The sequence below is a fragment of the Cajanus cajan genome, chromosome 1 (assembly GCF_000230855.2).
Source record: "Cajanus cajan strain Asha chromosome 1, NIPB_CcT2T_4, whole genome shotgun sequence".
NCBI lineage: Eukaryota > Viridiplantae > Streptophyta > Magnoliopsida > Fabales > Fabaceae > Cajanus > Cajanus cajan.
The window spans coordinates 47,414,667-47,428,114 of NC_138517.1; the positions used below are offsets into that span (position 1 = coordinate 47,414,667).

At 42.3% G+C, this 13,448-nt stretch overlaps 2 protein-coding genes across 2 annotated transcripts; both read left to right on the top strand.

Annotated features, from left to right (window-relative positions):
• Nucleotides 1–5,523: 5,523 nt before the first annotated feature.
• LOC145954623 (uncharacterized) lies at nt 5,524–6,414 on the top strand. Its single transcript, XM_083069313.1, has 3 exons — nt 5,524–5,673; nt 5,737–5,903; nt 6,051–6,414. Exons 1-3 carry the CDS (start codon nt 5,524–5,526, stop codon nt 6,412–6,414), a joined length of 681 nt encoding a protein of 226 aa, XP_082925439.1.
• A 151-nt stretch (nt 6,415–6,565) lies between these two features.
• LOC145954627 (uncharacterized) lies at nt 6,566–7,205 on the top strand. Its single transcript, XM_083069317.1, has 2 exons — nt 6,566–6,921; nt 7,043–7,205. Exons 1-2 carry the CDS (start codon nt 6,566–6,568, stop codon nt 7,203–7,205), a joined length of 519 nt encoding a protein of 172 aa, XP_082925443.1.
• The last annotated feature ends 6,243 nt before the right edge of the window (nt 7,206–13,448 follow it).

A 13,448-nucleotide genomic window follows, 5' to 3' on the forward strand; every position in this document is an offset into this window, starting at 1 on the left:
CCTAAAAGTTTTGTCTTTGTATGTTTCCTATAATTTGTCAAAAAAAAAAAAAAATTCCATGTATGTGCCCAAACACTTTGCATGACTACATGAACAAAATATATGCCATATTGCATAATAGTGGGCATGACATTTAGAAGCTTTTTAGAAGTCATTCATGCATGCTAAATAGTCCTAGCATGTTCCTTGTAATTTTGAGTTTCCTTGTGTGAAATGCTTCCTTGCACATGCATATAACTTGCTGCCCACTTTTCCTTTGCATTCCACTTGTTTTGGTTAATTTTGTATGCTTAAAGGATCCCTAAAAGAATCTAAGAGGTGGCTGAAAAAAAAAAATTGTGCAAACAACTTGTACTAACTAGTACAAAACCTTTTCCACTAAAAAGATTCCTTAAGGTACCTCTAAGAAACCGCCACTTGTCATCACTTCTTCTCCTAAATTTTAACCTAAAGTTTGACCATCCACAAGTGCAAAACGTAAGCAACATATGGGCTTAATTTAAAAAAAAAAAATTTCGGATCCAAGACTTATAAAGAAAAGAAAAGAACAAAAAAAAAAAAAAAATTCTTGGACCAAAAAGGACTTGTTGCTAGACTTGTGGACTTGGACCAATACCTATGCATTTGGGAGTTGGAATTATGACATTTTGACCTTAATTTGGGACCTTACCTTTGGCTGGACCGAAACATATAAAGGACTTAATCAAGTGGACTAAACACTAACCTAATTCTAGTGCCTTTCTAGGATTACTCTTTGTGTGCTTCCTTTCGTTGATTGAGTCTTAATTTTTTTGCTTGTCTTTCTTGGCCTCTTTTGTTTGTCTCCATAAATTCTCTCTGAGTTTAGCCTTTCCTAATTGTGCTTTTCAGTTTTATTTCTTGGACTCTTGCTTTGGGTTGGTTTCATTTTGATTGTAGGTGAAAAACCACTCTAGTCAATTTTCACACCTTTGGTGGATTTGAGTGGAGGGGTGAACCGAATCCAAGCCTAGCCTTTGGAGGGATTTACACCACATCAAAAGGAGTGAACAAACACTTGGAGAGGTCTAACAAGTTTGCTCATTGTGAAGGAACCCAAGTGGAGGAGTTTGAAGACTTAAATTCTTGTTTTGCATAATTTTTGCTTGAAATTTTCTATTTTCGGCCTCTTTGTTTTTGGCCTTGGTTTCATTCTTTTGGTTTGTAATTTGGCCATTTCTAAACCTCTTCAACTTGGTTTTAGTTCGTGTAGTTGAAGGTGATTTGAAAACCTTCACCTAGGACCTCGACTAGAACATGTTTTAAGTGCTTTCCTTTTGCATGTTTTAGAGTTTTTGGTAGTATAATTGTTTAGGCTTTTATCTTTGTCTTCAAATTCGTTTAGAAGGCTTGCTATTTGCCTACTAGGGGTAACGTGCACACACACACTTTATTGTTGTGCCAAATTGTTTTGTAAGAAAAGTAGAAAAGGCTTAGTGATTTTTACTTGATAGGGCTTGGTTATTAAGTGATTCTTTGTAGTCCACCTCCCCTTGAAAGTTCACTTTGTACACTTAGGCCTTTTCCTACCTATCTTGCACTTTGAAAACCTTTTGTGAAAACCATTTTTATCACTCACTCTTTGTGAAAACTTTTCTAACCCTTTTGAAAACAATTTGTGAAAACCTTTTTCTTGATCAAAGATGAGTGATCATTTTAGTGCACATGGTCATAATTCTTGTAGTACTAGGTATAGTGTTAGGGATGAACTTAGGCAACTCAAGGAGTACCTAAAAAAAAATATAAAAAGAGAGGAAGAATTAAGACAAAAAGAAAAAGAGTTTGAAAAGAATAATGAGGAAATAAGAAATTTACTTGCAAAGTTGGTAGAAACTAGTGGATCCAAACCTAGGATTGTTCCAACTAGATCTCAAATAGGAAAAGAAGTTAGAGTCCCTAGGAGTATGCATGAGGAGGAAAATACAAAAAGAGAGGAAGAACTTAGAAGAAAATAAAAAGAAAAGAAAATTGAAAAGAAAGAAAAAATGAAGAAAAACATAGAAAAAGTTCAAGAGTGGTTAGAAAATGAAAAACAACAAACACTCTTAGAGAAGAGTAAGGAGGATAATGTTTCCTCCAAAGGGCTTATGCTTGAAGAGAGTCACTTTCCCATTGAAAATGATTTAAAAGAAACTCTCTTTATTCATCAAGACCTCAACTTTTTCTCCCATGTTGCCACTAGTCATGAAGTGGAGATTCAAAAACAAACCCTTTTTAAAGAAAAAGAATCTCAACTTCAAGATTTAGTGATGAAGAAATGGACTTCACTTAGTTCCACTTCTTGTGCTACTTCCTTGGTGGTGCCCAAGGTAGATAGCCTTCCTTTGTGTAGGACTTTTCCTACCTTAGTTGTGTCAATAATGCACCCAATTTATGGAATATATTATTTGTTGGATATAACATATGAACCTTCAAGGTTCCTTGTGACAAATTCTTTCATAACTATCCAACAAATAATATAATCCAAAATTGCTTAGGAAATTTTCTAGTTGTATTTCCTTTGTTTTCTAGGAAATGCCTAGGTTACCACATAGGGTACTTTAGGCAAGATGTTCTAGTTTTTAGGACTAATGCATTAGTGTGCTATAGTTTTAGTCTTTTTACCTTTTTAGGTTTTAGTTATACACCTAGACTTCATCATGGGGAGGATCCTATCCTTAGCATTAGGGAGTCTAGTCTTTTTAGTTTCAAAAATCTTTTTAGCATTTTTAGTGGCACTCCTCTTAGGATGCACTTTCCATCTATATCATATACTATTACCTCTCATGCTTACTTTTATGTTTTTGTTGGTCATGACGTCCACCATAAAGAACCTCTTGATTTGAGGTCAAATCCTTTTCAAGAGGGAGGGAATGATGGAATAACACTAAGGTCGAGAAGACCAAGAGGTGATATACTAAAGGAGGCAAGAGGAATGGGATAGTAAGGCCATTTTTGGACCTTAGCTCCTAGGTTTTATAGCATTTATTTATTCCTATTTTGCCCTTGTCTTTAATTTCCTATTTTACCCTTGTATTTTGGGGTATTTTAGTCATACAATTTATTTTACTTGTATTTCCAATTTTACCCTTGTATTTTGGGGTGTTTAGGACTTAGAATTTATTTTCTTTTGTATTTCCCATTTTACCCTTGTATTATGGGGTGCTCTAGATTATTAGGGTTTTTAATTTTGGGCTAGGGTGTTAATTAGAGGGTGACACATTTTTGGTGCTTATTGGGTCTATTTTTGGTGTTAGAAAGGCTTAGGCCCAAGTGGAGGGCAAAGGTTGCATGGTCTTATCATGCACCTAGATATAGCCAATCTAAACCCAAAGATTCCATCCTTGGCCACCAAGTTGCATCTAGGGTTGCATTTGCATTTCATTTGGAATGCATTTGCCTACTCCAAATGCAACCCTAGATGCCTCCCCTCCTATAAATACCCAACACCCCACCACTTGTAAATACTTTGGATTATATAGATTTTGAGTGAGCATTCTTATGCCTCAACGTCTCATCCTTAGTCCCTAGGGTAAGTTTCGGCTATCCCCCTCCTATCTCCACCCTTGGAGAGTAGGAAACCTAGAGTGGCCTCCACCTACCTTGGAGTGAGCCAACTTTGAGCACCCAAACACCACCACCCTAAGTGCTTCCGCCCAAACACCATCATTTTCACGCCAACTTCCTTTTCTTCGCCGTACACCTTCCTTTTGTCTACCTTGTTGAACCTAGATCAAGGGCCAAGGCTTTCTCCCTTCAATCCCTACGTCATTCATGGAAGGAGGTATCCATCATACAGGAACGGCTCCCCTACGTGGGGTCATCAATACAATTACAGGTGGCTTTGTAGGGGGAGGCTCTAGTAGCTCGACACGTAAAAGACACTTATGGAGCATCAACAATGTCCATACTACCACCTCGACCTTGCACCAAAATACGCCACCCATCACCTTCACGGATGATGACTACACTGGCATTTGTCCAAACTAGGACGATCCCATGGTCATCGCGGTGGAAGTAGCTATCTTGGAGGTCCACAAGACGTTGATCGACCAGGGAAGCTCGGATGACGTCCTATACTTGCCGACATTCCTAAGGTTAGATATCCCCCACTCCCTCATTCAACCTCACACAGAACCCCTAGTCGGTTTTGCAGGAGAGCGAGTCCATTCTCGAGGATACATATACCTGCTGACAACCTTTAGGACCCCTCATGACTCAAGGAGGATCATGGTCAGATACCTCCTCGTTAAGGCCAACACTTCGTACAACATCATCATCGGCAGGCTGACGTTGAACCAACTTGGAGTTATGGTCTCTACCCCGCACTTGACGGTGAAATTCCCAGGGAGCAATGGCAAAATCATCTCAATTAGGGCAAACTAGAAGACAACTCGACAATGTTATGCCGAAAGCCTGAAGGTCTCGCCATCAGAGGAACGCTACCGAAGTGACCCCCCTACAGTAGCTCACATAGCCCAGGTTGACATCACTGACCTGGATCCGAGGTCGAAGTCCCGTGACGAATGACCAAGCCCAATCAACGAGGTCGACGACCTTCAAGTCGGTAAACTCCCTGGAAAGTGTACGAAGAGAAGCTAACAACTAAACCCAGAACTGCGACAGCGGCTTATAGAAGAGATCTCCAAAAATACTGACCTTTTCACATGGTCAAGTGCCGACATGCCAGGTATTGACCCTAACCTCATCTGTCATAGGTTAGCTATCCACAAAGAAGCCAAGCCAGTCGCCCAGAGGAAAAGAAAGGTTAGAGGGGAAAGACGTGATGCCATCATCATCGAGACACAAAAGTTGATGAGCACGGGCTTCATCCGCGAAGTCAGATACACCACGTGGCTAGCCAACGTGGTTCTCATCAAAAAGAACTCGGGGAAGTGGTGTATGTGTGTTGACTACACCGACCTCAACAAAGCATGTCCCAAAGACTTATACCCCTTACCGACCATTGATAGATTGGTTGACGGCGCCTCCGACCATGCCCTCCTTAGCTTCCTCGATGCATATTCTGGGTACAATCAAATCATGATGTACCCACCAGACAAAGAGCACACAACTTTCATCACCGATCACGCCAACTTCTTCTACCGCGTGATGCCTTTCGGCCTCAAAAATGTTGGGGCCACTTACCGGCGGTTGATGGATAAAGTCTTCCAGTACCAAAACGGGAGGAACATGGAAATGTACGTAGACGACATGGTCGTCAAAACACCGTCAGCCGAGACTCATGCCGACAACTTGGCCGAGGTGTTCAACCAAATCCGGAAACACAACATGCGCGTAAACTTGGAAAAGTGCGTGTTCGGCGTCCAGGGAGGTAAATTTCTTGGCTTTATGATCACCTTCAGGGGAATCAAAGCCAACCCAAAGAAATGCAAAGCCATTATACAGATGCAAAGTCCCCAGACTGTCAAGGACGTCTAAAGCTTGGCAGGAAGGTTAGTCTCTCTTTCTCGTTTCATCCCCAGGTTGGTGGAGAAAGCGGGACCCATCTTCACCTTATTACGGATGCCAAAGAACTTCGAATGGACTAACCTATGCGAAGAAGCTTTCAAGAGCTTCAAAGTTTTCCTCGCCACTCCACCAGTCCTTCAGAGGCCGAATCATCATTTCGACCTCCTCCTCTACTTGGCCGTGGCAGAAGACGCAATCAGTGCGGTAATAGTACAAGAGCACCACAAAGTGTAAACTCCCATCTATTTCATCAGCCGAGTCCTGCAGGACACGGAAAGACGGTATCAAACGATCGAAAAGCTGGCGTTGGCACTCGTCACCGCAACTTGGCGCCTTCGACTATACTTCCAAAGCTATCAGGTGGTTGTCAAAACTGACTACCCGATTAAGCAGATACTAAGAAAGCTAGAGCTCACCGGGCGCATGATAGCATGGTCAGTAGAGTTGTTTGAGTTCGGCATCCGATATGAAAGCCGAGGCCCCTTGAAGGCCCAATGCCTAGCAGACTTTGTGGTCGAACTCATCCTAACCTCGGTAGAAGGAAAATAGGTATGGACTCTACACATCGATGGATCTTCCAGCTCTAAAGGTGGTGGTGCAGGTATTATTTTGGAAGGACCGAACAAAGTCACAATAGAGAAATATCTCAAATTCAGATTCAGAGTCACCAACAACCAAGCAGAGTACGAAGCGTTACTAGCAGGTCTGAGGTTGGCTCGTGACCTCGGAGCTCAAAGGGTGAGTTGCAACAGTGACTCAAAGCTCATGGTGGAGCAACTTAGTGGGGCATACCAGACCAAGGACACCCTACTGCAGAGGTACTTTCATGCAGCATCCCAACGAATCTCATCCTTTGATGAATTCATCATACACCATGTGCCCCGAGAGCAAACTATCAGAGTCGATCTCTTGTCCAAGCTAGCCAGTACAAAGTGCCCCAGGTAACATCAGACCATTATCCAGGAGACTCTGAATTCACCCAGTCTAGACGATAAATTCGTCAACACCAACAGAAATGAAGACCAAGGATGGATGACAGATATGAAGCTACTTAAAGGAGGGAACTCTACCCAAGGACAAAGATGAAGCTCGAAAGATGAGGGTAAAGTCATCCAAGTTTGTTATCATTGGAGACGAGCTATTCAAGCGCGGCATCTCCACTCCCCTGTTGAAATGCCTAGCAAAGTCCCAAGCCACCTACGTCATCGAGGAGATCCATCGAGGAATATGTGGTATGCACTCCGGGACACGCTCGATGGTGACCAGGGTGCTCCGGGCTGGATATTACTGGCCCACACAGAAGGATTTCCAAGATTATGTACAAAAGTGCAAAGAATGCCAGAAATTCGACAACACACATCGGCAACCACCTGAAGTCCTCCACAAAATGATGTCACCGTGGCCCTTTACCCAGTGGGAATGGACATCCTCGAACCATTTCCCCCGTGAAAGGTCAACTCAAATTCCTCCTTGTGGCAATCGACTACTTCACCAAGTGGATTGAGACATGCCCACTTGTGAATATCACCGCCGAGAATGTGTAGAAGTTCACTTGGAATAACATTATTTGTAGGTTTGGTATCCGACATTCCCTTGTCACCGATAACGACAGGCAATTCATCGCGCAAGGTTTCGAGAGTTTCCTTCAAGAACTCAGAGTCAAGCACCTTCCAACCTCAGTAGAACACCCCCAAACCAATGGCCAAGCCGAAGCCGCGAACAAAGTAATACTTTGAGAACTCAAGAAGCGACTAAGGAGCGCCAAAGGATAATGGGTTGACGAGCTCCCCAACATTCTCTGGGCGTATCATTGCACCCCTCAATCAGCAACGCAAGAAACACCTTACAGGCTGACCTACAGAGCCGACGCCATGATCCCAATCGTGGTCGGTGAGACATCTCATCAGTGTCACACATTTAACAGTGAACAAAATGCTCAGGAAATGGCGGTCAACCTCGACCTCATAGATGAACTCAGAGAGGAGGCTCGGATTCACGAAGAAGCTTGCAAACTCCGAGCCTCTGGAAGTTACAATACCCGAGTTCGACCTCGCTCTTTCTGGGTAGGTGACCTGGTATGGAAACTACAAGGCGAAACAAGAAGAGACCCATCCGAAGGGAAGCTCGCACCTAATTGGGATGGCCCGTTCATAGAAGATTTAGAAAATAGGGCATACCGAATAGAAGAGCTCAACGGCAAAATCATCCCGCGAACTTGGAATGCCACGCATCTCAAGTTTTACTTCAACTGAAATGTACAAATGGGTTGCCCACTCTTTTCCTCACTCAGTCTTTTGTCCCAAAAATTAGAATAACGGGTTTTGGCTAAGAAGGTTTTTAACGAGGCACACCCACAACGTTCATTTTACTTATATTCATCCAGTTTCAATCTGTCTTGATTTATATTAACCCAAGGTCGAATTCGAACCTTAACTCGAATCACGTTTCGCCAAGGTCGAATTCGAACCTTGACACGAATTATATCAATTAAGCCAAGGTCGAATTCAAGCCTTGACACGAATCATATTAAGGCAAGGTCGAATTCAAACCTTGGCACGAATCATATTAAGCCAAGGTCGAATTCGAACCTTGGCACGAATCATATTAAGCCAAGGTAGAATTCGAACCTTGGCACGAGTCATTTTAAATCAAGGTCACATTTAGAACTTTGCGCAAACTATATTAAGGGTTGAGTTTGAACCTCAAAAAGGCGAAAAGGTCAAGTTTGAACCTTCACAGGCCAAGATTGAGCCTCAAAATGAAGATTAAAAGTCAAGTTCTAAACCTCAAAAGCTAAACATGAGCTTTAAAACACAACATAGAGGTTAGGTAAGAACCATGACCAAAAAAGCTACCCCTAGTCGAATTCATTCGAGCGCGAAATCAAAAGCAAAGTAAAAACTCAAACAACAATGAGAAAAACAATTATATACACAAAAAGTTCAACAAAAAATATGAGTTCAGCACAGAAAGCAAACAAAATAAACTAAGTTATTACAGACAACCTAAGTGGCAGTATTCTCGCTCGAGCTATCAAGAAGGTCATCTTCATTCACCAGCTCACCACCTCACACATCTTTCTCTACGTGCATAGCAGAGAGGTCGACCCCTGGGGCAACCAACCTAGCTTGACGAGATGCCTTGGTGAACCCCCTCTTGTGCTCCACCAAAATAGCTCGCTCAGTCTCGACAAGCTTGCTCTCCAAGCCTACCCTCGCCATAGTCATTGCATCAAGGTCGGCCTTTAAGCAGCCAACCTCCTCCTCCTTGCCAGCCAGAAACACCTCGTCACAAAGGGACTTCTCGGCAGCCTCCTCCAGGTCAGCCCGCAATGCTGCGCTCTCCTCCTCCAAGGACAGGACACGACTCCACGCACTCTCCACATCGGCCTTGCAGATCTTGGCAACCTCTTGCAGGTTACCAACCTCGGCGGTGTATGCCTCATTAGCCTCCAGGGCAATCTCCAAGGACTTCTGAGTCCTTGAAAGATCCCTCCTTGAAGCTTGAAGTTCAGCCTCAGTCTTCTTCACAGCCTCCAGTGCAGCCCTCAAAGCCTGGTTCTCCTCCTCCAAAGGCAGAACTCGGCTCCGAGCACTCTCAAGCTCTCCTTGCAGCTTTGGCCACCTGCGCCTCTAGTGGTCCACGTTGGCGATGGATCTCTGCATAAAGACCTCCTCCGAGTCTAGGCCCTCCACTGGACCAGCCTTCTCTATCATTGCCTTGTCAATGACAAAGGCTGAATCCTCCTTGTAAAAGGTCTCGGCGGCTACCGTGGAACTCCACAGTGGGTCCACATCCGGTGACACGCTCACGTGATCCAATCTCGCCAGGGGGCGACTAACATCAAAACGCTGAATAATACACTTCCCCCTTGAAACACCTGGAGGAGGAGGAGGCGGCGCAACAACAGAAGGAGTTGGTGTCGGCGCCCTAGAGCTCGGCCCCATCCCGCGAGCCTCGGCGGAAGTAGGCATCAGACCCGCCTGCGTAGCAGTTGGAGAACTCGACATTGGGGCCTCAAAGATCGGCTTTGCGTGAGCCTCGGTGGAAGTTGGCACCGACCTTGTCTACACAAAACACAGAACACAAAACACAGAACACAAAACACAGAAAATTTTCTAAGTTACAAAGCGGAACATCATGCAACGTAGAAGAAAAATCATCGGGTAAAGACACAAACCTGTGTCTCACGAGCGACCTCTTTCACAGCCACCCTAGGTGACCCCTTAGGCGGAGGACTCCCGGTGAGATCGACCAGGTTGGCGTCGGCGACCCTCGAGGTCACCTCTTCAAAATCGCGAGGGGCCGAGGTCTCTCCGACCCTTTTCTCTCCCCTCTTCCTCTTTCGGTGAGTCTCCAGGGGAGCAACCTCCTCCTCGCCGGGCTCGAAAACCTTGAGCTCCTTCATGTTGTAACGATCCTTCAGCTCGTGCCATTTGCTTTTTCCCATTATACCTGCAAACACAAAGAGCCCAACACATAAGAAGAAGAAAAAAGACAGAGAATCTAACAACTAAGAATTACGAGGTACTCACTCTCCAAACCCCTCTCCTTATTCGCCAAGTTAGCAAGCGACAGGACGAGCTTGCAGTCCAAGGGGTGAGGGAGCGCGGCCAGGTCGAAGATGGCAGTGGTATCAGAATCCGATAGCTGAAGGCTTCTCGACCCATTAAACTTGATCAGATACTACTGCCAGAAGAGGGGAAACCTCAACAACCTGCCGAAGTGGAAGACTTCATCGATCGTGAGGGACGATCTGCTGGGCAAGATCAATACTAAATGCACGTTAAGTTTGTAGGTTCATCCAAAGTTTCAGCCGAAAATTCTAACAAGGAATTTTCGTTACAATGATTAATATTTTGGCTTTACATTTACATAGGATATAGGGAAAGATGAAAGAAGCTAAGGATGCCAACCTCGGTTTCAAAGACATTTGGAACATTTATTGGGTAGGGGATTTTTTCAATATGGAACTACATAAATGTGATGTTAATTTCGTCTTAACTGAAATGGTCAGCAAAAAAGACGAATCATTATCTATTTATGATTTTCTTAATCCTTAAATATATTTTTATTCTTTCAGATTCAAAATTTTTATAATTTCAAAAAAAATTGTTTTAACTTTTATATTTAATTATTTTTTTTTTAAATTTGTCAAATATTGTTGCATAAAATCTACTTATTAATATTTCTGTTAATAAAATATTACATTAAACTTAAGTAATGATGCCTAATTGTCTCAATTTTTCATTAAATATTATTGGTGATTATAAGGATTTTTATATTTTTAAAAATTATAAAAATTAAAAATAATTTTAAATTTGAGAAAGTAAAAACAAATTTAACATATATTTAAGGGATTAAAACATATTTAAACATTTTCTTAATGTAATTTATCACTTTTTTTCTTTATTTCATCTTATAATTTTTTTTAATATTATAAAATTTAAATGTTTCATTTTTAATTTTTACTGTTAAACACCATTACAAAAACATTAATTTGTTAACATCACTACATTCAAGTAATTAAAAGATAAAAATCATATATCACATCAATGATATGTCATTTCATCATGTCATTATATGTTACATTAGCAATAGTGTAACATTACTTTTTTTTTAATCATTGGGAAAGAATACTAGACATATATAGTGAAGGGAGTTCTTAAGGCATCTACCACAAGTAACCAATGAAGAGCAAGAGACAATGGTTATGAACAACACAAGGAGATGAAGAAGAAGCACCAAGTTTTGCTAACCAATCTACATAAGCATTTTCCTTTTTATATACATGCATAAAACTCATATGCCAAAAGCGATCTAAGAAAGAACAAACGTGTAAAAAATATGTTAACATTGCATATAATTCAATAACAACAAAAGGTGTATTTTTGTTAATTAATGTTATTGTTCCGGCCAAGGGAGTGTCTAGGGTTCTTGTCTTAGGTCAAACCTCCCAAGCCAGAGCATTCAAGAGTGTTATCTGTCTGTTTAGCTCTAGGGTTTTAGGTCTTATACTTTCTTGTTCATGGGTCTCATGGGCCCCGTGAGCGCAAAGATTTTCATAACCGTTAATATTTGGAAAATATTTTGTCATTAAAGATGAGATTTTATCCCTGATATCGGATCAGTGTCTATGTGGGAGGGTCAGATCGAATTTTGGCTGAGTTACCCCTGTAGAGCAGACATGTCAGATTTTGACCAAGTGCATCCATGTAGAGCAAACAGGTCATATTTTGACCGGGACGATACACTTGCCTTCCAGCCCCAAGCCTATAAGGCGTAGGGGCTCAACTAGCCATTGTAGACCCCTAAAATTGTCCGGGTCGGAAATAAAGCTTGAAGACTCTCGAAGACTGAAGGAAGATCAGCCAGAAGGACTTCCAGAAGGCCCAAGGAGGGTTCTCTATAGGTCTAGAGGTCTTAGGATAGCTAAAATAAGAAAAGTGGGAGGAATGAAGCCCAATACGGCCTCCCAGAGGTTCAGTACGGCCGTATTGAACATTTTGAACTTCAATACGGCCGAACTGAACTCAATACGGCCGTATTGAGGTTCAATACAGCTGCATTAAACTCAATACGGCTGCACTGAACTTCAATACGGCCGTATTGAGGTTTTTGAACTTCAATACGGCCGTATTGAATTCAATACGGCCGTATTGTAGTTCAAAATTTCAATGTTGACCGTATTGACCCTCATAAACCGTATTGAGCCTCTTCCCTATAAATATGACGTCAATGGGACGTCATTGGACACTTTTGGACTGAGTTTTAACCCTCTTCTTGAGTATTCTGGGTTTTTTTGAGCAGTGCTCTGCCTAGAAATCACTCGGAGAGTTGATCCGACGAAGTTTTTGAGTTCTGAGCATTTTGCTTGAGTCTCAAACTAAGTCGAAGGGAAATCCATCGGATTTCCAAGTCAAAAATTATTTTTTAGGAGGGAGCGAGCAGTCTTGTAGAGGGAGGGAACGCCAAAACGCTTCCCAATTTCTGTCAAGATATATAAGAAAGCACGCTTCAAAGGTTTATCTCTTTAAAGTCCCTTCTTTTACCGCTTTCTGTGTGTACATATTTAAACTGTCATCATGTAGATAGTTAATTTATAATTGCTTAGAATAAATAGGGGTAATTTAGTAATTTCGCATTATTATTTTTAAATAATCTGTCATAGGGAACCCGAAAGGGGCGCTGTGGGGTGCTAACACCTTCCCCACGCGTAACCGACTCCCTTACCCGACTCTGGTTGTAATGACCGAAGTCGATTTTTGAATCGATTGCCTTAAACTTCTTTTTCCAATGTTTTGAGTAAAACATTGGTGGCGACTCCATGAACCCTTCCTTTTTATGAAAACCACTAATCCATGGAGGGTCCCGCTTGGGATTAACATGGATTGGTAAGCCTTTTAATAAAATTGCTCGTTTGACGAGGTCTCAGTTTGAGAATAAGTCATTCTAGCAATCCATATTTTTAAACAAACAAAAGAGTCCAACCATCCCTCGCGAGTGCCGAAAGCCCGTTTCGGGCCGGTGGCGACAGATGGCGACTCCACTGGGGAAGCCTCGAGAGTCAGTCCCATTTAGTGACAGATTATTTTTAACAAATAATAGTTAAAATTACTTCATTACCCCTTGCTTGTATAATAACATGCTTTATTTATTTGGCTTTAATAACTGTTGTTTGTTTAATTTTCCGCAATTGTTTGAAATATAAATTGCACACAAACCTTTGCACACAACAGTTCCCTCTATACCCGGGGGCATGAGTGGTAAGCCATAGGGAGTGGATGTTAGTACGGCCGGTTGTCGAATGGGTCTATAGGTGCCCGCAGACCGTTGTCGGAAAACATCACTCAAGGTGATAACCATGAACTCAAGTCCGACAGTGCGTTGGAGCTTTCCATCGACTTACGACAAGAGGAATTGGGGCCCTATAATGGGGGCACCTTGGGGGCCTCAGACCGGTGAGAACAGTTAGAACC